Below are 26,712 nucleotides of genomic sequence, written 5' to 3'. Positions count from 1 at the left end.
AAAGGCCCTGCGACCTGTGCGATTTGGTTTCCCAGGGTCACATTGGTGCACAGGACAGTGACCTTTAAAATGAATCATTCGCTTATCTTTGCCAGCTTTGAGGGACCTTGATCAATTGAGGCAGCCTTGTTGACTGTTGGTTTCTGTTTAAAAGAGACCTGACCTTTCAAAGAGCATCCTATTTTCTCTGGTCATCCAGGATGGTAAGGTCATTTGATGGACTGACGAAGTTTTAAAAAAATATGTCCTTGGTTATCGCATTGGCAGTAATGGTCTTTCTGTAATGGCTTTCCTGCCCAATACATATGAAGCTTAGTCTATTTAAGGGCTAGGGTTGAAAATGGGATAAAGCGAGTCCCAGTGTCCCCTACAAAGGACTTGGAGTAAAATGTGTATTTTAAAAGGCTTAAAATTACCATGCCCTTATAAAATATATATATATATATATATATATATATATATATATATATATATATATATATATATATATATATATATATAACGTATCGCAATAAAAAAAAATTTAGTATGTATACATTTTAACATTTTTTGACTTTGAATATACAGTAAACATTATGATTTTATGCTTTTCATTTAGATTTTATTTGTCTATTAATATATTTTATTAATATATTTACCTAACAAATAGGTTTTTTAGTTAACTTCCAAAACACTAGGTGGCAATAAAAGTGTTTTCGGCGTTTAATAAATGTAGAAGAAAAGCCTTGGCCTGGTTGCCATGTTTCAAAAAAATACACATGCTGTTTGCACCTCCAGGGTCTGCCTTTGAATTCCGCCTGTTGCATGTTCTCCATCATTCGTCCAAAGACATACAGATTAGTCTAATTGCTGTTCCAAAATAACATGTAAAGTTAGGAGTCTTTTTTAAAGTCAAAACTTGATTGAGAACTTTGCACTTTCCAGTTTCTCAGTAATATGAGCTGAGTTTTAATAAGTTTAATAGCTTGTCTTGCAGAAAGACATTCCTGTTATCACTTACACAACAGCAGTTATAATAGAGTTTTTGCCTCAGGTGTATTATTAACTTATTAAAACCCAGCTTATGTTACTGAGAAGCTGGAAAGTGCAACGTTCTCAATCAGGTTCTGACTTTAAAAAAAGACTCCTAACTTAACATGTTGCAAATGTCTCTAGCAGACTTTGAAAGCTGTATATTGTACATTTAAAAAAAATATTTATTAATAGCCGTAGATCATGTGGCGCGTCCATCACACAAGACTGTATGTAAGCTTTTATTATTATTGTATTAATGTGGGCAGCATGGATGGCTTAGTGGTTTTCTCATAAGCTTTGAGGGTTCGATTTCCGCCTCGGATCTGTGTGCGTTGAGTTTGGTGCATTGGTTTCCTCCCACAGTCCAATCATATGCAAATTAGGTTAATTGGCATTTCCAAATTGCCCATAGTGTGTGTGTGTGGCCTGTGATGGGTTGGCACCATGTCCAGGGTGTACCCCTCCTCGTATTTAAAGTGTCCCGGGATAGGCTCCAGGATAAGTGGTATTGAAGATGAATGAATGAATTGTAGTGATGTGTGAAAGAGTGATCCAATCCACAGAAATGTGGAAGAAACCACTAGGGCAGAGGTGTCAAGTCTTTTCCAGAAAGGGCCTGTGTGAGTAAATGTTTTCATTCCAACAAGGCACATCTGATAATCTATTGAAGCAAGAACAACACGTAGAATCAGTAGAATTAAACACTGTTGGTCTAGTGGCTAGGATTTGGCACTGTCACCACCAGGTTCAATTCCCCATCAGGTAATCAACTTTTAAGGCAGTGGTTGCTCATAGGGTTAATCCACTGATTACTAATTATTAACCCAACACTTATTGGGTTCTAGCCCAACTCCACCAGGTTGCCATTGTTGGGCGAGGCCCTTAACCCTGCTCTAAGGGTGTTGTATTATGGCTGGTCCTGTTCTCCGAACACAGCTATGCTGAAAAATGTGATGAAAGTATTTCACTGAGCAGTAATTACCCCAATAAGCCATTAAATTATGAGCACCCACCTAATATTGAGTAGGTCCCCTTTTAACCATCCAAAGAGCAATGACCAGTGTGTCTTGAAACCTTTCTCTGGGACCCAGTATTAACCTTTTCAGCAATTTGAGCTACAGAAGCCATCCTTTTGGATCAGACTAGATGGGACGAACTTCACTCCGCATCAGTGACCCATGGATGCATATGACCCTGTTTTACTTTCTTGGACAACTTTTGGTAGATCCTGACCACTGCAGACTGAGAGCATTCCACAAGAGCTGCACTTTTGGTGTTTCTCTGATCCAGGTGTCTAACCATCAGATTTTAGCGCTTGTCAAAGTCACTTAAATTCTCGAATCTGCCCATTTTTTCTGCTTCCAATACAGCAACCTCAGGTATAAAATTATCACTTGCTGCCTAATATATTCCACCCACCTCCAGCTGCCACTGTAATGAGATTGACAAATTGTGACAAGTCAGAGCAACTTCAAAACTGCAGTAATTGTGGGATGTTCCTGGTCTGCAGTAGTCAGGACGTACCAAAAGTGGTCCAAGAAAGGAAAACCAGTAAACCGGAGACAGTGTCATGGGCGGCCAATGATGCGTTTAGGAAGTGAAGGCTGGCTCGTGGGGTCAGATCGAATTGAAGTGCTACTGTAGGTCAGATTGATGAAAAGGTTAATGTCGGTTCTGATAGAAATGTGTCCGAACACACAGTACATCACTGTTATGGTGGCAAAACGGGGCTGTACTCAATATTAGGCTGTAAGTCATAATGTTATGGCTGATTGGTGTTGGTGTGCATTTCTAATTCAAATTTTATTTGTCACATACACAGTCATACACAGTACGATATGCAGTAAAATGCTTAGACAACTGCTCGTGACCTTAAAATAAAAGACTATGAATAAGAAATAAATATGAAAAATAAAATAACAGGTAAATTTAACTAGGAAGAATAAAATATAATATAAAATTAAAGTTAAAATAAAATAACTGTACAACAAAATACACAATATAGAAAATATATGAAGAAAATATTTGTATATATTTATATTTGTAATATAATATATAAAGTAATATATATATATATATATATATATATATATATATATATATATATATATATATATTAGACAAATAAACCTTAATTTGTGTGACCTCTGCTTGATTGAAATGGAGAGGAATACACCTGTACACTGCGAGTAGTCTGCTGAGATGTTTGGAGGGATTTTGTGGATATGGCAACTCGTGTTGTCTCGTGTTTGTACTGGAGGCAGCGTGCGCGTGGAGAGAAGCATGTCCGCGTTTGCGTTTTATCAGTCACTAAAGGAAAATGCAGGTCATACACAGGTACATGTAGCTTTGAAGTGTTTATGGAATTTACCGGAGTATAAAATGTAACATTTATCAGAGGTCGGTTAGTGGTGGTTAGATAGCCGTTAGATTAATTATACAAAGTGCCGAATGGAGAGAATAGCATTAAAGTACAGTAAGATTAGTTTTCTTGTTAGTTTTAAAAGTTATGTACAGGGTTATTAATTATGACACTATCGTCTGAACATACATGCTTTAATTTTACTTCAGTTACCGTTGGGCAATATTTGAGCAACATTTATCACGGTTCTTGATATTGGTATTAAAAGGTATGAAGAACTTTCAAGACTAGTTCCGTAACACGCCAGCAGGTGGCAGCACCAGGCTGCACGTACTGTCACAGGGAGCACAGAGCTTCATAAGTCAGTGTGCTAAAAGTCAACTGGTGCTATTCTGACCACGTATGTTACCACGTCTGCTATTTCACAATGAACAGCAAGCGAAGGTGAAATTCTGTATGGAACTGGGCTAATATGCCACAGAGACATTTGACATGATGTTGCAAGTTTACGACAATGCTGCAACGAGTCCTTTAAGGTTCTTTGAGTGGATTTACAACACTGGAAGGCGATGAGAGATCAGAAAGACCTTTAACGAACTCAAGCTCCGAAAATAATACTGAACAGTCCAGGCAGTCCTCATTTGAACATGCGTCGTGTTTGTGGCCAAGTTCGTCCCCATCATGCTGACCCCAGAGCAAAAAGAAACATCACGTCAAAGGCTGCCAAGAATTCTGTCAGCGTGCCGTGGATGACCCGTCCTTCATGTTGCGGATCATTACCAATGACAAAATTTGGGAGTAGGAGTACAAAGCTGAGACGAAGCAACAGAGTTCATATTGGAAGAACCCATCATCACCTATCTGCAGCCCGACCTAGTGCATCGTCTTTTTCAACATTCCCACACACTATGTGAGAATTTGTCCCCAGGGGCCGGACCGTCAATAGTGAATTCTACTTCCAGGTCTTAAGGCGTCTGAGGGAGGATGTATGGCAAAAGCGACCGGATCTGTGGTGCATGAGTCTCGAAAAATTTTTATACCACCTCGCCTGGTGTTCGTGTTCCAATGTATTTATTCCAGTCACTACACACCACTGTGGCATAAATCACCTTCTTCACATCCTACATCTGTCAGGCTTACATTTATCTTCTTGTACATATGAGCAGTTAAAGGTCAAGGGCCCAACAATGGTACTGGGGTTTAAACCTGGAACTTGCTAATCACCAGGCAAACTGTGTTACTGGTGCCCCACGTCCCAGCAACATCATCAGGATGTTTGTCAGGGTCTGGTACAACTTGGTCTTGGTTTGGGAGAATGTGTAACTGTCCAGAAATGCCTGCAAATTTGATCTGACTTGACTGACTGATGCTATTTATAGTATTGATAAGATCAAGCTAGTTGTGATTTTACTTTTTAGTCACTGTGACTATTTACAGGGGATCAGCTGACCAGTATTATGTATGCTTAAAAAACATCATTGCATTGAAATTGCATAAATTAATTTAGTGCTTATTCCAGTTTGCACAGCACATATTTAAATGCAAATCTCAGTAAAGTACACTAGCCTGATTGCCAGTAAATTTCACTATAAATTTTTAGTATAATTATATATTATATGTTTTTAAATCAGCAGACTTCAGTTTCCCCAGCGAAGAAAAAGAAGAAGAGGAAGCAGAATGGATTAGTACCGACCGTGAGTGGCAAGAAAAAGTTGAGAAAGATCTCTGAGGAGGGAAAGACAAAGAAGGCGGAAAACCAAGATGAGCCTGTCCATGTACGTCTGTGACTTTTCAGTGCTTTAAGCTCTAAAACTCCCAGGACCCTTCACTCAATCCAGATTTAATATATCTCTTTGTTGATGTTATTTTAAGTATTTAAACTTTATAGTCCGAGGTGTTCAAGTCAAACCTGGGACTGAAATCATGAAAATTTACACAATCATTCATCTACGCCACTGTAGCAGGGCATTATATAGATAAATAAAGTTATTTTCTTCCGCCTCTCATGACCGTTCCGCATAATCAAAAGTCCTGGTTTGACTTGAATACCCATTATAAATAATAAGAAAAATTTCCTTTTTTTTATTCTTTTATTTTTTAAAGATAAATACCATAATAAAGATTAATCGCTTTAATGTAATTTAAGGAGTTTAATGCCTTCGCAGGAGAAGCAGCAGCGACCGTCGACCGGGTCTGATCAAGCAAGCAACGACAAACTTCACACACTTCTCTCTGAGCTGACGAAAGTGGACAACAGCAGAGAGCGAGCAAACATGCTGTTTCAGTGGATTATACATCCTATTCCAGCCAAAACCTTCTTCAGGTACAGCTTTCACCATCTGATCTGTAACCAAGAAACCAAAGACTAAAATCATATTAATACTTATGATTAATAGTTTAATAGTTGTAGAACATGCACACTCGGAATACTATAGAAAACATTGTAAAGGACGAATCTTAAAAAGCTTAAAGAATTCACCAGTATCAGTGGCGAAATGCTAACGAAACCACTATTGTGCAATTGCAAAATTATTCTTAATTCTTCCTTTTTTTCCATTTCTCTTTAGGGATAATTGGGAGAAGAAGCCCCTTTTGCTCAGACGCCAGAATCCACACTACTACGAGGGCTTTTTCTCAACAGCAGAGTTTGACCGCATGTTGAGAAATGTAATTTATTTCCAGTGTAATTTACAGTTCCAGTGTAATATGTACAGTGGTGCACTGTACAGGTTGCAGCATCTGATCTAAAATAGCTTGTCCAGACAGTGCAGTAGACTCGCATTGTGATATTATAGACAGCAGGCAAGACACACACTGATGTATTGTCATGCCACAATAATTCCTTATCTATTATGAGATGGTGTTCTATCTAATAAAACTAAGATGTATGGCGTTCAGAAAAGTACTTAAGTCCTCGACTTACAAACATTCCAGTTATGAATGTCCACAGGCACGAACAGACCTTGTGTTCGAACATTCGTAGATGCGGAAAAAGCTTACGTGTATTGTACAGAAAACAGACACTGCAGTGCACCAAACTAATATTTACAATTATATACAATATTTTCACTGTGTGTATAAAATGTCCAAAGTCCAGTATATTGTGTGTGTGCGCATATGGGAGTGTGGGAGAAATGAGTCGCCTCACCGGTTTCAATGAATCAGTCCAGAAGCACGATGATAGTCCTGTAAAGCTGTCCTCATGGTGAATAATCCTAATTTCGGAAAATCCTCAACGAGTCCGAAACAGCTCTGAGACAAAAAGGTCGTCCGCTTAAGCGCGCAGTAACCACTATGTAGCATTGTCCCTTTTAGATGTCTTCCTGGGCTGCCATTAAACGAGGTCAGCTGACCCGGCTGTGTCACCCAGGTTCCCCTCCCGATTTGGAGATGCATTCTCGCGAGAGTATAATGTGGAACCAAAACACCAAACCTGTGTGTTTGTTTTGTTTTTATGCTTTATGTTGTATATTTGTTGTATACATGTTGATTTGTGCCTGTGCAAATGACTTTGTTAGTAGTTGTGTGTTAGAGTAGTATTCCTCTTTGCGTTGTCCTACAGGATGATGTCCAGTACGGAGTGAACCTGGATGTGACGAGCTACACAAACGGCAAGAGAGAGACGCACAATCCTCCAGGACGAGCTCTGCCCTATTCAGTGTGGGATTTCTATGATGTAAATGGTTTATACACAATCACTTGACATTTTGCAGACCAGTTTTTGTTTTTTGTTTTTTTATTGTTTTATTTGAATTATTCTTTACAAACAACATTCTCTGTTCTTTACATCAACATTCTTACTAGCTGGAATGCTTAATTTTTGGACATTACCATACCAGAACTGATCGTACAGGTTTGCGTTTACTTCTCAGAGCGGCTGCTCGCTGAGGCTGCTGAACCCTCAAGCCTTCTCCTCTACCGTGTGGAATGTTCTGTCCATCCTGCAAGAAAAGTTTGGCAGCATGGCGGGAGCCAATGTGTAAGAGAAAACATTGACCCAAGAATCTGAGTGTGCTACTGAGAGTTAAATCAGTTTAAGTGTCAGTTTGCAAATACGATTACAATGCTGCTTATTAAGAAATCCTTTTTGTAAAAACTGAGAGCTTATCTGTTTAAGAAAGCTTATCTGTGTGAAAAATTCTCATCTCTGGCTGATTTCTCTCAGTAAAGCACCCTATTCAAGATTAGGGAATTATCAGAAATATATATATATTTTTTTGTAATTTAAGTATACAGTAATCAGCCATAACATTATGACCACCTGCCTAATATTATAGGTCCCCCCTTTTGCCTCCAAAACAGTAATGCGCTTTGTATTCTGACTCCTATTAGAACCAGCATTAACCTTCTCAGCAATTTGAGTTACAGTAGCTCTTCTATTGGATTGCCTACATTGGCCAGCCGTTGATTTCCACAAAAATCAATGAGCCTTGTCCACCCATGACCCTATTACCCTATTACCTGTGATTTTCTTTATTGGACCACATTTGGTAGTCATCCAGTAGTAAGGTGGTGTAGTGGTTAGCGTTGTTGCCTTGCACCTCCAGGGTCCGGGTTCAATTCCGGCCTCAGGTCTGTGTATGTGGAGTTTGCATGTGCTTGGTGGGTTTCCTCCAGGTACTCCGGTTTCCTCCCACAGTCCAAAGACATAAAGATTAGGCTAACTGGTATTCCCAATTTGCCCGTAGTTTGTGATTGAGCGTGTGACTGTGTCTTCTGTCCCTTTATCATGCCCTGAGTCTCCTGAGATAGTTTTTAGACCCGGTATAGCCCTATGAGACGATATAGACGGTGAATGAGAGAGAGTCATCCAGTATTCCAGCCGTCTCAATTTGGCCCGCGTCACTGTAGCTACTACTATCTACTGTTACAATATCATATTATAAGGCACATGGAAGACAGTGCTATATCTTAGGCAGGAAGTAAACCTTTTTTTTTCTCTGAAGTTAATGTGTAAGCAGAAAAATGAGCAAGCATAAGGATTTGAATGAGTTTGAGACAGGCCAAATTGTGATGACTAGACGACTGGGTCAGAGCAACTCCAACCCTTCAGCTCTTAAGGGTTTTTTCTGGTGTGCAGTGGAGGGAACAAAGCAAAAGTGGTCCAAGGAAGAAAAAACAGTGAACTGGTGACAGGGTCATGAAGGCTGACTGATGCGTGTGGGGAGGGAAGGCTGGGTCTGTGTAGTCTGATTTAATAGAAAAGCTACTGTAGCTTAAATTGCTGAACAGTTATGGCTGATTTGTAGAGATGTTCTGATTTAAAAGATAAGGCTAAATAATAATGTTTTTGTGTGTGTGTATGAAGTTACTTAACACCAGCAGGAACACAAGGATTCGCACCGCATTATGATGATATCGAAGCGTTTATTGTGCAGCTGGAAGGAAAGAAGCATTGGAGAGTGTATAACCCACGGTAACACACCAGTTATCTCACAAATAAACATTGTTCAGAATGATGTCCTTTTGTAGTATTGTAAAATGTAATTCTGGATTTCTCTAGGTCTGAAGATGACGTCCTGCCGCTTGTGTCGAGCCGTAAGTCATATTCTGTTCACGTCTGTAAAGATGCAGAAATTGTTAAACAAATATGACATTATCCTTTATTATCTCCTAATCTCCAGCTAATTTTAGTCAGTCTGAGATCGGAAAGCCCATACTGGACGTGACGCTGGAGGCAGGTGATTTGCTATATCTCCCCCGCGGGTTTATTCACCAAGGCAACTGCCTCCCGGACGCCCACTCGCTGCACATCACCATCTCCTCGTATCAGAGGAACAGCTGGGGCGATCTGCTGCTCAAGGTACGTGGTGTTGCCTCTGTCTGAGAATTGCTTACAGAGATTATTGAACATACAAGTCTTAGCTCCTTCAATCGCTCCACAGGTGATGCCAGCGGCTTTGGAAATGGCAATGGAGGAGGATGTGGAGTTTAGAAAAGGACTTCCTCTTGACTACCTCACCTACATGGGAGTCCAGAACTCTGATAAGGTGTTTTTCTTACCTTTTTTTTTTATTTTATTTTAGCATGTAATCTATTTTAATGCACCATATACAGCACTGTGAAGAAGTCATGAGCCACTCTCATGTGTTCATATTTTGCTTCCAAAGTGCCAGACTTTTGTCTCCTTTTTTCACTCCAGTTTCAGGATAGTTCTTTGTTTGTTAAGCCATACAGTGACCTATGAACCATTTAAGAATAAAAACAGTTACAGTAACTTAAAGGCATAAATCAGTGAGAAACATGTGCAAATGATGACAGATGATCAGACCATTGATTATTGTTCTGGTGATGCTGAATGCTGAACAGATGAGAGGGGAAATGTGGTTGCTGCCAAGGTTTAAAAAACACCAATGTCTAAATTGTATCATTTAGGTTAATATTTTTTTAACTTCCTGCATGCCATGTGTGAATAGGAAGATCCACGGAGAGACAGGTTTCTGTCCCACATGCAGGGTTTAATGAAGAAGTTGGCATCCCATGCTCCAGTGGACGCTGCCGTGGATCAGAAAGCATGCGAATTTCTGCACGACTGCCTGCCACCTTTGATAACTCCAGGTAACTGCTCTGATCTTCTCCTCTAGTGTTATTGTTAGCTAGTGCAGATGCTTTACCAGTGAGCTTGCTCTTGGCTTTTTATAACACCCTGGGACTATTTACATAATGTCAATAACATACATTTTCATCTTTTAAAAGTATAGCATAAACCTAATTACAGCAGCAATTTGCTAATTAATTAGCAGCATTTGCTCAATGTGTTCAATCTCAGAACGATGTTCCATCTAGAGTGACTTTTAACCCCTCTCAAAAGGAACCACTTAAAGGGGTCATAGGGGCCTACATGCACTTTTTTAAGCTGTTTGGACTGAACTGTGTGTTAGCAGTGATCATAAGCATTTAAAGGAACATGTACTGAAACAGGTTGCTGAGAACAGAGCTAGTTTTTACCAGTTAAAAGTAGTGTTTTTTTTACACAACCATTGAGAATTTTTAATTAAATATGTATTACAAACTTTTCATTAGGACTCTAAAGATCATATTAACATTTAATGAAAAATGTTTCTGGATGACCCCTTTAGGACTGCTTTTTGTCAACCAGTTAATGTTGTGTGTTTAGAGAGTAGATGTTTATTATGTGCTTTAATATTGAATTTAAAATGTGGTCATTTTTCTAATTATTCTAATTCATTTGGAAAGAGAAAGCTTAACTATGTGACATGCTTGTTTAAGAATGCAAATCTAAAATAAGCATTTCGAACTCATCAGATTTTAACATCAGAAAATTACACCTCTTGAAATATAATAGGATGGTGTCTAATGTTAATTGTTGACAGCCGTGTGTGGGTGTGTGTGTAGCAGAGAAAGCGAGTAGCGTGTACGGCGCTCCTGTGAGATTCGAAGATGGAGAGGCTGTGGATTCGAACACGCACATCAAGCCTCAGACCAAAATAAGACTCCTCCGCTCAGGAATCGCCAGGTGTGTTTTTTATTTATGCCGGAGACTGTGCTCCAAGCACTATGTCTAGAAAAGGTATAATGCGATAAAGAGGGATTGGGATAGATGTTATAAATAGTTACTGTACTATACTATTCTGTAACTTTACCTCCAACTGGGGTCATAACCTGAAGCAAAATCTTTCTTTTTTGTGTGTGTGTACCTTGTGTACAAGGTGGTATTAAAAAGTTTTGAGAATAGTTCTGTAATACGCCAACCGATGGCAGCACAATGCTGCACTCACAGTCACAGGGAGAACCAACCTTCATACGTCATTGTGCCAAAACTGGTGTTATTCTGGCCACGCGCGTTACCACGTCCGCGATTTGATCATGGACAGCAAATTAGAACAAAGAGCAGACGTGAAACTAGACAAATATGCCACAGAAACATGACCCGTCAGGTTTAAGGCGATGCTGCATCATTTAAGGCTTTTTGACTGGCATGCGCACTTTGAGAGCGGAAGAACATCACTGGAAGACGATTTGAAATCAGGAAGAACTTCCACAAGCTCAACTCCCAAAAATATCTAAACCATTCAGCAACTTGAGCATGATGCCTTTCGGTAAACAATCCACAACATTGCTTTTGTTGTTGGGGTGTCTTTGTTACGGAACAGTCCAGGCGATCCTCGTGTGATTTGAGCATTTCATTTGAACTCTGTCAGCATGCCATGGATTACCTGTCCTTTGTTTCTGTTAACGAAACTTAAGTGTACGGGTACGACTGTAAAATGAAGTAACAGTCTTCAGAGTGGAAGAGCCCATCTTCACGTCCGACATTCAGAGCACTGTGCATTGAGAATTCGTCCCCAGAGGCCAAACCATCAATACCTAATTCTGATGCCAGTTTTTAAGGCGCCTGCTGGAGGACATTTGAATAAATTTTCTCTTCTGTAATTTAAGGCCTTTAATTGCTCCATAAGGTACTGTATTTGGTTTAAAGGTACTGTATTTGGTTTAAAGCCTCTTCTCTTTACACAGACTCTGCAGCGACGGTGAGGCTGTCCATCTTTACTACACCACCGAGAACTCTAGAGTTTATCACAAAGAGGAGCGCAAAAGCATGGAGATAAATGCAGAGGTACAAGCTGTGTAAAAACCTACTCTATATAAATTCAGCATGCTGTAGTGAGTAACATGCATTTAATTGTTTTTCTCATAAAGCTCATTTAATCAAATAAAGCTTAAGATTTAGATAGCTTAAGATGAGCTTGTCTTCTGTAGCAAACGGATGCTGTGGAGTTCCTGATCCACTCGTACCCGAAGTTTATCCCAATCTCAAGTTTACCCTGCGACTCTACAGAAGACAAGGTAACATATTCCTGATGGAAACTAATGACCACATGCATTTAAACTCTCCTCAAGAATGCCATTCAAGTGCTGTTTAACGCCTTTGTTTGCCACCCAGCAATTCAACTTCCAGCATTAGAGATAAAGCATAATTTTCATTGTTTCATATTGTTAGCCATCTGAGTTTTTCCTTATTTTTTTAAATAATTAAACTATTCAGTTTAACGCTTGTCACTTTTAAACTACACTGTAAATATAAAATAAATGTTTTTAAAATTACTGTTTTAAATATGTGATGAATCAAGTCAGTGTTGTTAATGTTCTTGCCCTGATCAGCATTGTGACTGTGGTTTCGCAGGTATCCTTGGCAGAGATGCTGTTTGCGAAAGGACTGATCCACACATTTGAACCTTTGACCACCAAGTGACGAGTTCATCTGTTCACTATAATTACCCGGAGGAAATCTTTTTTTTTCTTTCTACTTTTCTTGGTTTTGGAACAAATGAATCAAAGTCATTATTGACTGTTTGATGTTTACACCTTTGCAGTAAACAATTTAACTTCAGAAAGCCTTTGTGTTTTGTTAATAAAATGCCTGAACAAATATTTGTCTGTGGCAAAGAGTTAAACACAGTGATCTAGTGTTCTGCTACCTGGATCTAATCATCAGTGAGAGTTGGGGGGGCTGACAGTCATATGAAACAAAGATGGGGATAAACTAGGAATGGGTATGGCTACAAAATCTCTTTCCAATGCTTTTCCACAGTAAGGTTCAAATATTGAACTGAAACACAAAAGGTAACTTGGCAATAAGCAAAACAAAATATTACAAAGACAGGTTTTTTTTGTATCATTATATTTTACACCAAAAATGTTTGACAACTCATTTACAGTTTTGAGAATGACAAAGACGAATTAAAGCAAGCGGGAGGTCCAATAAATACAAGGAGGATGGTTTCATTTCCAGGTGTACTCCTCACCAGGCTTCAGTTCCCTGAAAGAACAAAGTACATTATAGGTTTGGTTGAAAACAACCCATACACCTTATAACCCCATTAGAACCCCTTAGAATCCCAGTGTAGAGTACAAGTTTGTTACAGTCGTTCAACACTGAAATGCAACCGCTGTCTGGTCTCAGACCCATGCCACATTTGCACTCAGACTGCCTGGAAAAGAAAAAAAAACCTCACCTGCTGTATAACGCGCTTTTGTTCCTGAACGTGGTCAGTTTCTGATCGTTCCACCTGTCGAGGTAGACACCTATGACAAAGCCCAGTGGGACCAGGACGTTCACCCAGTGCTCACGAACCATCGCTGCAAAGTTCACCATGATGCCTGAAACAATAAGGAATTGTAACTACACTGCTGTGTGGTCATTAAAAAAAACATGTTCTTGAGTGAATGAGCATAAAGATTGAGACTTTGCAATGTAAAATGTCATGAGTCCAGTGACTGGTGTATTAGGGATAGAAGGAAACTGCATGAGGCAATGCACCCATCATGCCTAGTGCCCACTGTACAAGCCTTTGGAGGCAGTGTTATGATTTTTCAGTTGGTCAGGTCTAGGCTCAGCAAAGTTACATGGCAATAAAACGACCTGAATATACTGAATGACCAGGGGATCACATCTATGCATATCTAAGCTTCGCCTTACAAGCTTGCATGGGGTTAAGGAAATAACAGTACAGCTTTTAATTATTCTAATACGCACTGGTGGCAGGGCTCGAACCTAGACCATCTGATCAAGACACCACAGCTTCAACCACCTAAGTCACCTAAGATATACAATACTGGGAAAATAAAAATTGTCAGCAGCGACAATTTTTGTGTTACTTTGTAACAGATGTGTTACTGTCATATGAGAAAGCTGATGGAGTTGGCACACTACAGTACTCCTGTTTGACAGTCTATAATTTTTACTCTAGTACATGCTTGTGTATTTTGTTTGACAGCCATCAGCGCACCAACAACACTGCCAAATGTCTAAATGTAAGCAAGTCCCTGCTGAGATCATGAAGTGCATATTAGAATAATTGAAAGCTGTACAGTACAGTGTAAAATATAAAAACCCTGGAGTCAGGGTCAATTAGCTTAGCTACTTTACTGTCTAAATAAAGCAGCAATCGCAAGCAAAGGGATTCAATTGTAGCCTAAATAGAAGAAAATACTGCTTAAAAAACAGAAACGGGAAAAATGCTGTAATAAAAAGAAAGGACTAACAGACCAGTCCAAAAAAGCACGTTAGTTAGCAAACAACTTGGCTAATTCAGCTAAAATGCAAAATTTCCAAGAAGAAATTATCTAATTTGCTTGCAAATGTAATAAACACGCTTAATATCTAGCAAATGCCGATAATAAAACAACAAAGTTAAATTGTATTAATTTATTTATTCATACACTGCTATAATAGTTTATTTCAACTTACCGTTGTTTAGCTTTGCTAGCTGCTATCAGGCTGCTCTAGCGGAGGTCGTTGGACCATACCAACTGTGTAAGATAGTAGGAGTTAATAAGTAAGATGAACTTACTTACTTAGTAATAACTTTGGTCTTTGTAATGAACCATAAATGTAAAAAAAACGATTATAAATTATTATATTATTTATACTATATAAACTATTATAGTTAACATCTCGTTTAAAGTTTTGAAGTGCTTTTTGAAATTAAAAGCATCCTGTGAAATGTAATGGTACATCCCGCTGACGCCGTTCTGTAGCGGCAACAGCAAGGCAGAATCTTAAACCGCTAGCTGCTTTCTACACACACGCGCACTACCTAGGGTATAGCGAAACGAACTTTCCCACCCTACGTAGGGTATTATATGCGTATCAGAACGCGATTTAGGATTCAGCCACAAAATGGCTGAAACACAGAAAAGTGTGAGCCGTATGGCTCCAAAACAAAAATGTGAATAAACAATCATGTTTATCAAAATAGTAAACATTTCTCGGGACGTACGTTTATGCGAAATCACCACGTTTAATTTAGCACGCTGTCCGGTATGATACTATCAATGGATATCGTTTAGTTGTTATTTGTGTATGAGTTCAGCTAGCTAGATTGCTACCTTTTGTTAGCTGCGCTGGAGTTGATTTCCAAACTGGTTAGTTGTTGAGCTGGTAAACAGAATGTAATAGTCAGTTTAGAAACAAACTATTGCGTTTTAGCAGGAGTCACATTTAAAGGTTTTGACGTTTTTAGCCAGTTGATAATTTTTTTATTTTATTTTATTATGAAAATTGGGTACATGTGACAATGCAAACTAATCCTTAATGTAAGGTTATTTTTTATTTAGTTTAGTATTTAGTATACTTTTAACACTATCTCTATCTAACATAGCTGGCTACAGCACACTGTAGTCTCCCTGTGTTTAGCCTTTACTGAGTTGCATCCTCAAAGTCACCACATCTGTGCAAGTGCAATCTGTGTTTAGAGATAATCATAAAATAATAATATATGCATAATGTGGTTAAAATAAAGGTGGTTAGATACGTGTTCCAAAATGTCCTTTAACTTCTGTCCTTGTTTTAGGTGCTGTAGATCACTGTGTTAAAGATGACGTCCATCATCAAGTTGACGGCTGTGTCCGGGGTGCAGGAGGAGTCTGCTCTCTGCTACCTGTTACAGGTGGACGAGTTTCGCTTTCTGCTCGACTGCGGCTGGGACGAGAGCTTCTCCATGGACATCATAGATGCTATGAAAAGGTGTGTATGGGGAAACTCTAATAGGAAATGCAATTTTGGAATTATGGCCCAAGTATTAATGTCTCAGAGCTTCAGAATCACAGGTTTGATTTTTGCTGAGTTTTCTTGTGTGTACACATTTTCTCATATCTCCCAAAAATGCCAGTATGTGAATTGGCTGTGCTATACTGCTCTAGGTGTGTGGGATTATGGTGCGTATTGGAGCTGAATCTGTGTTTGTTTTGTGAAGACACTATGACAAAGATAAAACTATTCCTTCTGATGAGAGAGTACATTATAATATGTCTGATGTCTTTAGGAATTTTGGTGTTGTACCACAAACACCACCAGCGTTTCCAGTCAGAATTTGTTGTCCACTCCTAAAAACAAAGAGACAAACAAACAAAAAAAAATCATGTCTTACTTTTCTCACATACAATTTTCAATGCTTGTAAATGAGAAATCTAAGATAAAAGTAATGAAAACGGCAATGTTAGGTAATACAGTCTTGATTTGTGGTTTACGCTTGTTCTCTGTCTGTTTCAGGTATGTCCATCAGGTCGATGCGGTACTTCTGTCCCACCCAGATCCACTTCATCTCGGCGCTTTGCCCTATGCTGTTGGCAAACTGGGTCTCAACTGTGCCATCTACGCCACCATCCCTGTGTATAAGATGGGCCAGATGTTCATGTACGACCTGTATCAGGTATGAACGTAAAGTCATGTGAGAAGAGTTTAAGCAAAAAATAATAATTTATGTTCTGATGAATTAATCCAGTGGCACAGAGTGTATTCGTTCTGATGTTACGTCTGCTTCTCACAGTCTCGTCACAACACTGAGAACTTCAGCCTATTCACGCTGGATGATGTGGACTCAGCTTTTGATAAAATACAGCAGTTGAAATACTCACAGATTGTGAATTTAAAAGGTAAAGGCAATCTGCATGGGTCCTTCACAAAGAATGTGCTAATAAAGTTTATATTGTTTTTATCAAGGTGTGCATTAGAAAGAGGATGGCTAACATCAAAATACACAAATACAAGAAACACCATCATAAATGTCTGCAGTGCATTACTCATACAGTTTGCAGCCACTGATCAAGAAGAAGAAGAGAATCAAGAATTTATTTTCTGTCACATGCACAATCATACAGAGTACAATATGCAGCGAAATTATTTTGCGACCACAGAGTCGCGACGTCAGCCACCTAGGGCGCCATCATAGAAAATAAGGAATAAGATACATTAGGATAACGAGGGTAAAAAATCCCCTCCCAGACTGTCCTTCGAAAAGGGCAGTGTGGGATCAGGGGTACAAAAAATACCTCAGCAACAAGCACAGAAAAAAACATGTAATCACAAGACATAAACATTGCAACGATGAGGGTACAGGGGATAGGAAATGTCCAGTGTAGGCAAACAGCTCCAGTCCCTGCAGCTAGAGAGCGCTGGTCCCGATTCCGCCTGCCCACACTGAAGGGAATAAGCAAACGAAGGCGTTGGATATGGGGAAGGTAGAGTGTCTATCTGTAGCTGTTATGTGTGTGTGTGAGTGCGTGCGTGTCAGTTTATAAGCCTGTAACATCCCGTAATAGTCTGCGCCAGGTGTCCTTGAAGGGGGAGGGAGTAGGATTCCAGAGCGTCTCGTTATCTTGGTCTTCGGGGAGTTTGTTATGTCTCCAGCCACGGCCTTGAATGCAGTAGCTGGAAAAAAAGGGGCAGCCGAAAAAGAAAATCATATTTTCCAGGTTTCGAACAATATCTGCCAATTTCACAGATATTTAGTGTCCATCACTGGTCTGCAGGTCTGTCCAAAACATGTTGCATAGCTGCTAGTCTCTCCAAGATGTTATCCAATTTGCGGTCCAGAACCACAGTCTGATTACCGACAGCTCTCGTCACCACTATTTCCCAGCCAGCCAGTCTCTTGGGGTTGAGACTGACTGCTTTTAAGATTTTTCGATATCCAAGTATCCCACCTAATCCAATCAGCAGAATCCCAGTTATTAGAGTTCCGAATAGGTAGATATCTTCAACATCCTCCAGAGACAGTGCGGCCAGGCACACAATGCGCCACTTCTCCCAACCGTCCATCGTGTATCCAGCAGCAAACGTCCCAGCAGGACAAGTAGGTTCCCCAGAACCCACATTTCTCGTCGAGAAGATCGTGTCAATTGCATTCAGAGACCAGTTGATCAAATCCATATTCCTTTTTTATTTTCAAGAGCAAGACGAGGAGAGTCTCTGAATAGTATTCACAATATTGATCTTTGAAAGTCTAGCTCACTTTACATTTATATTGCAAAAAAATCATTACTCGTCAGTTCATTAACCAATTCATCAACCAAATAAAATAAATTTGTTCTACAAATCTATAAAAATCTAACTGTTGATGGCCCAGTGTCTGTAGTTAAATGCGGAACAAACTCAATATTTCTCAGTCAAAAGTCAAGAAAAGAAGCAGTACAGTAGTTTACACTAGCGGTGCAACTAATTGCAATTTTCTTGCCCGATACTGAAGAACTATAATTGACAGCATACACAAATATTTAATATTATAAATAAATAAGAATCAACTACATGTAAAACACTGCTCAGATGTTTTGCTCACTTTCTAACTCTATGGTCTTAGATTTTTATTTCTTTCTAAATTTTAAAGCAATGCTGAAGGCATCCAAAATATGCAATAATCTGTTCTAAACAGTTAATGTTAAGATGGATCTGCTGCTCATGCTCTGTAAAGCCTTCATAACAGCTCTAATCCGAGGTGCTGTTTGTTAATTGATTGGTAAATTGATTTCATAGAATGTAGACAATAAATCACCAAATTTTGAAAACAAAATTTCAACATAGACTATAAAAGCTGGATCGTGCTCCCTACGAGACACATAAATGTTAGTCACATCAGCCTTAGAGGGCATGAATACAGCACAGACACCCATGTTTGGCTTGTGCCACAGTGATTGCACCAGTCATGGCTGAACAAGCTAAACAAATATATCTGATTTCAGTCACTGGGGGAAGAACTGGTTTATACCTTTTTTTTTTTATTCCTAACAGGTAAAGGACATGGTTTGTCCATCACTCCTCTCCCTGCGGGTCACATGCTCGGTGGGACCATTTGGAAAATTGTAAAGGATGGAGAAGAGGAGATTATTTATGCTGTGGATTTCAACCACAAGCGAGAAATGTAAGCACATGTCCCTAAAGTGTAAGACTTTTTAAATAGGGTTTCAGATTATGAAATAAACCTCTTTTTGCTTGATCTTGTAGTCACCTGAATGGCTGTTCCCTTGAGGCAATCAATCGCCCCTCCCTGCTCATCACCGACTCCATCAATGCCACTTACGTTCAGCCTCGCAGGAAACAGCGTGATGAGCAGCTCCTGAGTGAGTCCTCACACACTCTCAACATGCTTGTGTGAATGATTGTGGATTATTAGCACAAAAGTAGCACAAAATCTCTTAAGTGTTTTATTTTTTTTTTATACATAAGTATTAGTTTTGCAAAGAAATACATGATAAAAGGAACTAACATACAAGTTAGTGAAAATGCACAGGTGCTTGAGACTCCTGCAATGAATACATTTCTTACGGAAAAGTTTACCATATCAGCAATTAGACATCTTTGTCACAAGACATTACTCTTTTTTTTAATCTGTTTATTACTAGAATTTAATAGCGTGTCCCTGTGAGTGTGTACTACTGAAATAATAACTAAAATTATAAAAACCTGAAATAATAAAAAAAAAGTGCAGTTACAGTCAGCCTTGTCAGAGCTACTGTTTTAGAAAATTAATTAACTAATCATATAAAAATTGAAACAACTGTGTTCTAAAACTATTTAAATAAATTTTCATAGACAGTACTGTCTGTCTTTTTCAGTTTGCGTTCATTGCAGTTCCTCAGGTAGTCTGCTGTATTTCAGTGCTCAGCAGCACATTTTTACGTTATTTCCCTTCTAGCGAACATCATGGAAACGCTGCGTAATGACGGCAATGTGCTGATCGCAGTGGATACTGCAGGCCGTGTGCTGGAGCTTGCTCAGCTGCTGGATCAGATCTGGAGGACAAAGGACGCAGGACTGGGCGTTTACTCACTTGCCTTGCTGAACAATGTCAGCTACAATGTGGTGGAGTTCTCCAAGTCTCAGGTAACAAGCACAGGAGTGAGGAAAACTATTCCTGGGTATTAGCCAGGGTGTGATCCACAAAACTATATATACTAGAAATACAATCTAATCTCAAGCTTAATACTAAATTCACCATGAAGCTTGATTTATTTTCTTCATATTTACCATTTTCAAAGAAATCAGACTCAAAACGCACTCTTTGTAATGGGACATCCAGTGCAGATGATCATACGTCATTCGTTAATGCATACGGTCACATAATGAAGATGGGTTTCAGTCCTGTCTGTAAATCTCACCCGCATTGTGTATTCTATTTTATCCTTAGGTGGAGTGGATGAGTGACAAGTTGATGCGATGCTTCGAAGACAAGAGAAACAACCCGTTCCAGTTTCGTCACCTGTCTTTGTGCCACAGTTTAGCAGATTTGGCACGAGTGCCAAGTCCCAAAGTGGTGCTTTGCAGCCAGCCTGATCTGGAGTCAGGTTTCTCACGAGAGCTTTTTATTCAGTGGTGCCAGGACTCCAAAAACTCCATCATCCTGACATATCGCACCACACCGGGCACACTGGCACGCTATCTCATAGACCATCCGGGAGAGAAGATGATAGATTTAGAGGTAAATTTTCAAAAGATAAAATATTATGATAAGGATATCTAAAGCCTCAGTTTTTATTAATGTAATAGTTGAGACAAGAAGCTTTCTTTTCATATGCTGTTAACAGTAAACTGTAAGACTACCAAAGAGCAACAGACTATTGATTGGTTCATCCGTTTTTGTTTTTACACCAGATAAGAAAAAGGATCAAGCTTGAAGGCAAGGAACTGGAGGAGTATCTGGAAAAAGAGAAAATAAAGAAAGAAACTGCTAAAAAACTGGAGCAAGCGAAAGAGTGAGTAACCCAGCTATGAACCAGATTATTAACAGCCTTCATGTTTACAGTTCATTATTAAATTAGCTCAGAAATCAAAGAATTAAACACTTTCTAAATTCTCAGGGTGGATGTGGACTCGAGCGATGAGAGTGATATGGATGATGATCTGGAGCAGCCAGCCGCAGTCAAGACAAAACATCACGATCTGATGATGAAAGGTGAAGGAGGGCGTAAGGGAGGCTTCTTCAAACAGGCCAGAAAGACATACCCTATGTTTCCTGTTCATGAGGAGAGGATTAAGTGGGACGAGTACGGAGAGATCATTAGGTCAGTTGTCTCATTTTTATATAATTCCTGTTGTGTAAATGATGATTTTTTTGTCAGTGTCTGCTTTATAATACATTTAATAACTATGTTTTGGATATGATGCTTTTCAGGCCTGAGGATTTCCTGGTTCCCGAGCTGCAGGCCACAGAAGAGGAGAAGAGTAAGCTGGAGTCAGGCCTGGCTAATGGAGACGAGCCCATGGAACAGGACCTTTCTGACGTCCCCACCAAGTGCATCTCCATTAAAGAGACCCTAGAAATCAGGTTACTATAGCTCCATCTGCCTGTCTAATAAAAATGCAGTTTTCTATTTGATGTGCTCTTTCAGTTCTTTTAGATTTGTTGTATATAATGGGTTACATTACCGAAGTTTGACCAAAGTCAAATTTAATTATTTACCAATTTTAAAAAAATGTGATTGCATAAGTATTTTTCCTCAATTGCCACAAACCCTTAAATTAGCCACATTTTTTAGTCGCATTTAATAGCTTTATTCCTCTATTTTACACTCTATACTATTCATCGTCATTTTAAGTGACCATCATTTTCTGTTTGATGTTCTACCTCAAGGGTGTCATAATCATTATCTTCTTAATAATTCTCATCTCTGCAGTAGTTATCCATGCAGCAGGTCTTTGATTCTTGCATTAAGTGAAGCCAATCTTTTCTCCTCAAGCTTTTCCTTCTGTTGCCAGTTTTTGGAATTCCCCAGTTCCTCTTTCAAGAGAGAATGAAAAGATGATGGATATTGCTGACTTTATAGTAGCCATTATTCTGAGTTATGAGGATATACTCTACTGGAGTTCTCAAACACTCAAAACTTGCTTATTTTGCTGTCAGGTTTTCAAGCCATCACAATTCTTACCTATTAAATGGCAGACCACATTATTACCCTAGATATAGAGCTTGTCAGCGGTAACTCTCCTTTTGCATGTACTGTATCAAACTGTTTTTTTTTTTTTTTTTTTAATTGATCATAATCACAGTTTGAGATGTCTGTAGAAGATTGGTAGCATTTCACACACCACAACTTTTCCTGATAATGCTGTAAGGCATTTCAGTAACTTGTTAATTCTTCTATCACCAGATCTCGAGTCACTTACATAGACTACGAGGGCCGTTCAGATGGAGACTCCATTAAGAAGATTATAAACCAGATGAAGCCTCGGCAGCTGGTTATTGTACATGGACCTCCAGAAGCTAGTCAGGACCTGGCCGAGTCCTGCAAGGCCTTTAGTGGTAAAGATATCAAAGTCTATACACCCAAACTGCAAGAGACTGTGGATGCAACCAGCGAAACACACATCTACCAGGTAATGAGAAGTTTTAAAATAAATCATGATTGAGAATTGAATTATACATTTGGTCTGTCTATTTATTTATCTAAATGAATATATTTAAATATATTTAGATTTTTAATAAAATAAACATTCTTGGCTGCTTGTATAGGATCACCAGCTTGTTTAAGTGATTATCCAATAAGCCAATCGAGTGCCAGCCGCACAATGCATAAAATCATACAGGAACAAGTATGAACTTAGTGTCTTTGACTATGGCATGGTTGTTAGTGCTAGACTGGATGTATTGACTTAAAAAAAAAAAAAATGCAAAAAAAATTATTTAATACATATTTACAATATCTCAGATTTATCAAAACCATGGGATTCTGTGTTTATTTAATGATCCGGGGGCGAAAAACAAACTTATCAAACAAAGCCTACTGTGATAAATTTGATTGTTTGGTAGAGTGGTAGGGTTGAAGATTCCTAATTCCCCCTGCACTCCTGCAGTTCTAAAATAAGTGTTTTCATCCATCCATTTATCTTTCGGGTTTTGCTGAATATTTGTTATGTTGTCATTTAGTTCTAAACCTTTTTATTATTTTAAACTATTTTGCATGGACCTTCATAGTGCAGTTTTTGCCTGTTCATGCATTTTTTTTTAATGTAGGTCAGACTGAAGGACTCGTTAGTTAGCTCTCTGCAGTTCTGCAAGGCCAAAGACACAGAGCTGGCTTGGATCGATGGCGTGCTGGATATGCGAGTGGTGAAGGTGGACACGGGCGTGCTGCCGGAGGACGGGGACACCAGGGAGGAGACAGAGGACGGAGAGATAACCATGGATGTGACCCCTGACCTCATGGCTGAGCCCAGCAATGTAGCAACGCAGCGGGCCATGAAGACACTGTTCGGAGAGGACGAGAAGGAGATCTCGGAGGAGAGTGATGTCATTCCTACACTGGAGCCGCTCCCTGCTACTGAAGTGAGTGAACATGCATAGTCCGTGACCGAGGATGTGAATGTTCAAGTAGACAGAATTAACTGAGGTGATGAGTAATGAATATCTAGGTTTTGAATCTGAAGGTAATCTGAAAGTGCCTGTTCAGATTCAGATTGTTATAGAAGCCATTTCCTTAAACAGTGGGCAAATGTTTAACTTTGTGTTTGTGTAATGCAAGACAGGCTGGATTAATGCATTCCTTTGTGTGTGTGTGTGTCTGTGTCTGTGTGTGTGGGCATGTGTACTCCTAGGCTCCGGGTCACCAGGCTGTATTCATTAACGAGCCAAGACTCTCAGACTTTAAGCAGGTTCTTCTGCGTGAGGGGATCCAGGCCGAGTTTGTGGGCGGAGTGCTCGTCTGTAATAACATGGTGGCTGTGCGCAGGGTAAGTCTCCTCTTCACCTTCTTTTCCTCCCTCAATATTAGCGCTCAGCTGACTTTCTTTCATCAGGTACTTACAGTACTCTTAACACAAGGGACTTTCTTTTTTGAATATTTGGTATTTGTTCATTCAACCCTTCTTGTGGTGATGGTCATCTTTAAATTGTTTAAAATTTTATCAAACACCGCATATATATAGTACATAAGGTCCCCTTATTTAAACCCCTCCCATCGTTCTCTAATAACACTTAAAAAAGTAAAAGGAGGACACTCGTTATGAGGGAGTTTATGAAAAAGATCCCGTTCATCTCTTTTACATTATGGACATTATGTTCTTAATCTTATCCCATTTGTTGCTTTCTTTCATTCTTGTTCTCTGTTTTATTTATTCTTTCTCATTTATTCTGTTTTTATCTCGTTTGTTTTATGGATCTTTGTCTATTTGCTTACACTATCTATTGCTCTTTCTTGCTATCTTGTCTCTTTTGTTTTCTTATGTTGTCTCGCTTGTTCTCCCTTTTTTTTTCCTATTGTCTTTTCTGTCTTTCTTTCTCTGTAACACAGACGGAAGCAGGCCGGATCGGGCTGGAGGGCTGCATGTGTGAGGATTACTACAGGATTCGGGAGCTGCTGTATCAGCAGTATGCCGTGGTGTAGCGACGCTCCTCGGCTCAAATCTGTTCTACTGGGACTTACATGTCCTTATTCCTTATTTTTGTAGTTTTTGTGTTTATTTCTTGTTTATCTGCGCTGTGTACCAGATGATCTAACCTAAGTCTCTCACTTTGAGCATGCTCATTAAGATAATACAGGTTCTAAGATCTGTCCTAAACTCGAAGCATATTTTGAGAAAAATTTTGTTTATGGAGAAATTATTTGTATTTTTTTTTAATCTTTTCTTGTTTCAGGATAAAAATTATGATATGAATTATCTTTTGCTCTCAGTTTGTATCCACACACCAGATGGAGCCATTTTCCCAGTGTCATCATTTGACAATGGGTTAGTGTGTATTTTAGAAACCTCATGTTCTTGCACTAGCACTAAACCGCACAAACAGGCATGTCTTTCTGTAACGAGTGTCAGTTTGCTTCTTTACGACAGGGCATCCACAAAAATCAGTGAGGACTGCCTGAAAAAAATTTTGTGAACTCCTTTTTCACCAGCTTAGAAGCCCAGTTTTGCACTTGTTTTAAAAGGGTAAGAACCAAAAGATAAAGAACTAAATGACAGTACTGAAACTGTAACATTTGTAAATCCAGAGTACTCGGGTAAAAACTAAAGTGAGCTCAGACAAAACACAGGTGATCATGTCGACTTCCAACCTATATCCCCACCATACACTTCATAGGAACACTGCTCACAAGAGGTTTTCCATCCACCAAGCTACTGCCCAAAGTAGATTTTTTGTTAGCACATGTGTTTGCTCTGAAGATTTTTAAGGTAAAATAGCAAGGGATCAACAGTTTTTGGAACATCTCAAACTACTCTTCTGGCAGCCACAACCATGCCATGGTCGACATCACCCAGATCATGCTTTTTCCGATTCTGACTTTTAATGTAAAAGTTACCTGATGGCTTTTGAGCTGTATTTACAAGATTTTATGTATAACTGCAGTTATACATAAAATACTGGGATAATAGCATGCATGAACATGGGTATGTGTGCATGTTCCTATTAAAATAGGCAATGTGTGTATGGTTGATATACCTTTAGGTAGGTTGCTAGGTTAACAAATAATTTGCTAGCATGCTTACCTTATTTAAATGTCAAAACTAAATGTTTCGTTTACTTCCAGTAAAATACACTGGACATAGCCAATTATCGCTCAAAATGGGGGGCGGCATCCCCGTCCTACAGTTGAGGACATGAAAGTTAATGTGTTGGAGCTGGTCTTCTGACTTGACGTGTGTTGTCTTACGGGTGGTGCATATATTAAACATTTGTGAAGCCTTGTGAAAACAGTTATAAAATCAATATCTGTTTAAATATGTTGTTGGAATTTTGCAAAAGAAATAACCCTATTTAATTTTTAATGTTTCGGTGCAAAACTAAACTGTTGAAAAGTATTCTAATATTCAAAGCTTTGTAAAGCCCATTGAGTCAAATTTTTGCAAAGACGTACGTCTTGTCACCTGTGACTAATAATGGATCAATTAAGTTTCAGTTGTGTATAAAAAGAGCCCAGTACACTAGACACATCAACTGCAACTAGACCTCTGACAACATGCCTAAGATTTACCCTGAGACCAAAGTGTTGATTTTCAAGAGGCTGAAGACCAGATCCACTGCTGACGTGGCAGACACCTTAAATGTGTCTCAGCGTCAAGTACAGAGGATAAGAAAAAGATATGAAGAGACTGGAGACATTTTTGACAAGTACAAGTAGTCAGGCAGACCCCACAAGACAACTGTTTGGGAGGACCGTTTGTTGGCTTGAAAATCCCAGGCCAGCCCATTTTCCACTGCAGCAGAGCTCCACACGACCTGGTCACCTGAAGTCCCCGTGTCAACCAGAACGGTTTGTAGAATTCTGTCTCGAAATGGCCTCCATGGTCGAATCAGTGCCCAGAAGCCAGCACTAAACAAAAGACAATTTGAATCTTATGTTTAATTACATCACAGTCGCCGCAAATATTGCAGGAGACCTACTGGAGCCCGCATGGATCCGATATTCACCCAGAAAACAGTTTGGTGGTGGAAAAATCATGGTCTGGGGTTACATCCAGTATGGGGGTGTCCGAGAGATCTGCAGGGTGGAAGGCAACATCAATAGTCTAAAATATCGAGAAAACTTAGCTACCTGTTTTATTACCAACCATAAAAGGGGCCAAATCTGCAGCAGGATGGTGCTCCATCGCATACTTCCATCTCCAT

The 26,712-nt window shown here is 39.3% G+C and overlaps 3 protein-coding genes across 4 annotated transcripts; 2 read left to right on the top strand and 1 right to left on the bottom strand.

Annotated features, from left to right (window-relative positions):
• The first annotated feature begins 3,264 nt into the window (after nucleotides 1-3,264).
• riox1 (ribosomal oxygenase 1) lies at nucleotides 3,265-12,732 on the top strand. 2 transcript variants are annotated; one of them, XM_053488559.1, is made up of 15 exons: nucleotides 3,265-3,351; nucleotides 5,011-5,151; nucleotides 5,542-5,699; nucleotides 5,944-6,043; nucleotides 6,939-7,052; nucleotides 7,249-7,355; nucleotides 8,685-8,792; nucleotides 8,880-8,914; nucleotides 9,001-9,179; nucleotides 9,262-9,366; nucleotides 9,793-9,934; nucleotides 10,733-10,853; nucleotides 11,855-11,954; nucleotides 12,098-12,184; nucleotides 12,522-12,732. In XM_053488559.1, the coding sequence occupies exons 1-15, from the start codon at nucleotides 3,298-3,300 to the stop codon at nucleotides 12,588-12,590; spliced, it is 1,620 nt and encodes a 539-aa protein (XP_053344534.1). In that variant the 5' UTR covers nucleotides 3,265-3,297; the 3' UTR covers nucleotides 12,591-12,732. The 2 variants fall into 2 exon arrangements, with proteins under 2 accessions (XP_053344534.1, XP_053344533.1); XM_053488558.1 differs by having other exon boundaries at nucleotides 5,008-5,151.
• A 270-nt stretch (nucleotides 12,733-13,002) lies between these two features.
• On the bottom strand, nucleotides 13,003-14,656 carry LOC128515262 (NADH dehydrogenase [ubiquinone] 1 beta subcomplex subunit 1-like). Its single transcript, XM_053489371.1, has 3 exons — nucleotides 14,589-14,656; nucleotides 13,354-13,498; nucleotides 13,003-13,157 (listed from the first exon to the last, which is right to left on the bottom strand). Exons 2-3 carry the CDS (start codon nucleotides 13,491-13,493, stop codon nucleotides 13,121-13,123), a joined length of 177 nt encoding a protein of 58 aa, XP_053345346.1. The 5' UTR covers nucleotides 13,494-13,498; nucleotides 14,589-14,656; the 3' UTR covers nucleotides 13,003-13,120.
• A 358-nt stretch (nucleotides 14,657-15,014) lies between these two features.
• cpsf2 (cleavage and polyadenylation specific factor 2) lies at nucleotides 15,015-24,764 on the top strand. The gene is made up of 15 exons (XM_053489370.1): nucleotides 15,015-15,161; nucleotides 15,694-15,866; nucleotides 16,392-16,551; nucleotides 16,669-16,774; nucleotides 18,906-19,035; nucleotides 19,119-19,234; nucleotides 19,810-19,997; nucleotides 20,302-20,592; nucleotides 20,766-20,866; nucleotides 20,972-21,175; nucleotides 21,286-21,438; nucleotides 22,262-22,487; nucleotides 23,125-23,436; nucleotides 23,706-23,840; nucleotides 24,401-24,764. Exons 2-15 carry the CDS (start codon nucleotides 15,718-15,720, stop codon nucleotides 24,491-24,493), a joined length of 2,364 nt encoding a protein of 787 aa, XP_053345345.1. The 5' UTR covers nucleotides 15,015-15,161; nucleotides 15,694-15,717; the 3' UTR covers nucleotides 24,494-24,764.
• Nucleotides 24,765-26,712: the final 1,948 nt, after the last annotated feature.

This window comes from Clarias gariepinus, chromosome 27 (assembly GCF_024256425.1).
Source record: "Clarias gariepinus isolate MV-2021 ecotype Netherlands chromosome 27, CGAR_prim_01v2, whole genome shotgun sequence".
Lineage (NCBI taxonomy): Eukaryota > Metazoa > Chordata > Actinopteri > Siluriformes > Clariidae > Clarias > Clarias gariepinus.
This window is presented reverse-complemented; position numbering and strand designations above follow the sequence as displayed.

Excerpts from the sequence above, each read along its gene's own strand:
- cpsf2 (XM_053489370.1), top strand. The coding sequence starts at position 15,718 with ATGACGTCCATCATCAAGTTGACGGCTGTGTCCGGGGTGCAGGAGGAG. Across the intron at positions 16,775-18,905 it reads ACAGATTGTGAATTTAAAAG|GTAAAGGACATGGTTTGTCC; the intron begins GTAAAGGCAATC and ends TATTCCTAACAG. Across the intron at positions 19,235-19,809 it reads GCGTGATGAGCAGCTCCTGA|CGAACATCATGGAAACGCTG; the intron begins GTGAGTCCTCAC and ends TTTCCCTTCTAG.
- LOC128515262 (XM_053489371.1), bottom strand. The coding sequence starts at position 13,493 with ATGGTGAACTTTGCAGCGATGGTTCGTGAGCACTGGGTGAACGTCCTG. Across the intron at positions 13,158-13,353 it reads AAAAGCGCGTTATACAGCAG|GGAACTGAAGCCTGGTGAGG; the intron begins GTGAGGTTTTTT and ends TTGTTCTTTCAG.
- riox1 (XM_053488558.1), top strand. The coding sequence starts at position 3,298 with ATGTCCGCGTTTGCGTTTTATCAGTCACTAAAGGAAAATGCAGGTCAT. Across the intron at positions 8,793-8,879 it reads TGGAGAGTGTATAACCCACG|GTCTGAAGATGACGTCCTGC; the intron begins GTAACACACCAG and ends GGATTTCTCTAG. Across the intron at positions 8,915-9,000 it reads CCTGCCGCTTGTGTCGAGCC|CTAATTTTAGTCAGTCTGAG; the intron begins GTAAGTCATATT and ends CCTAATCTCCAG.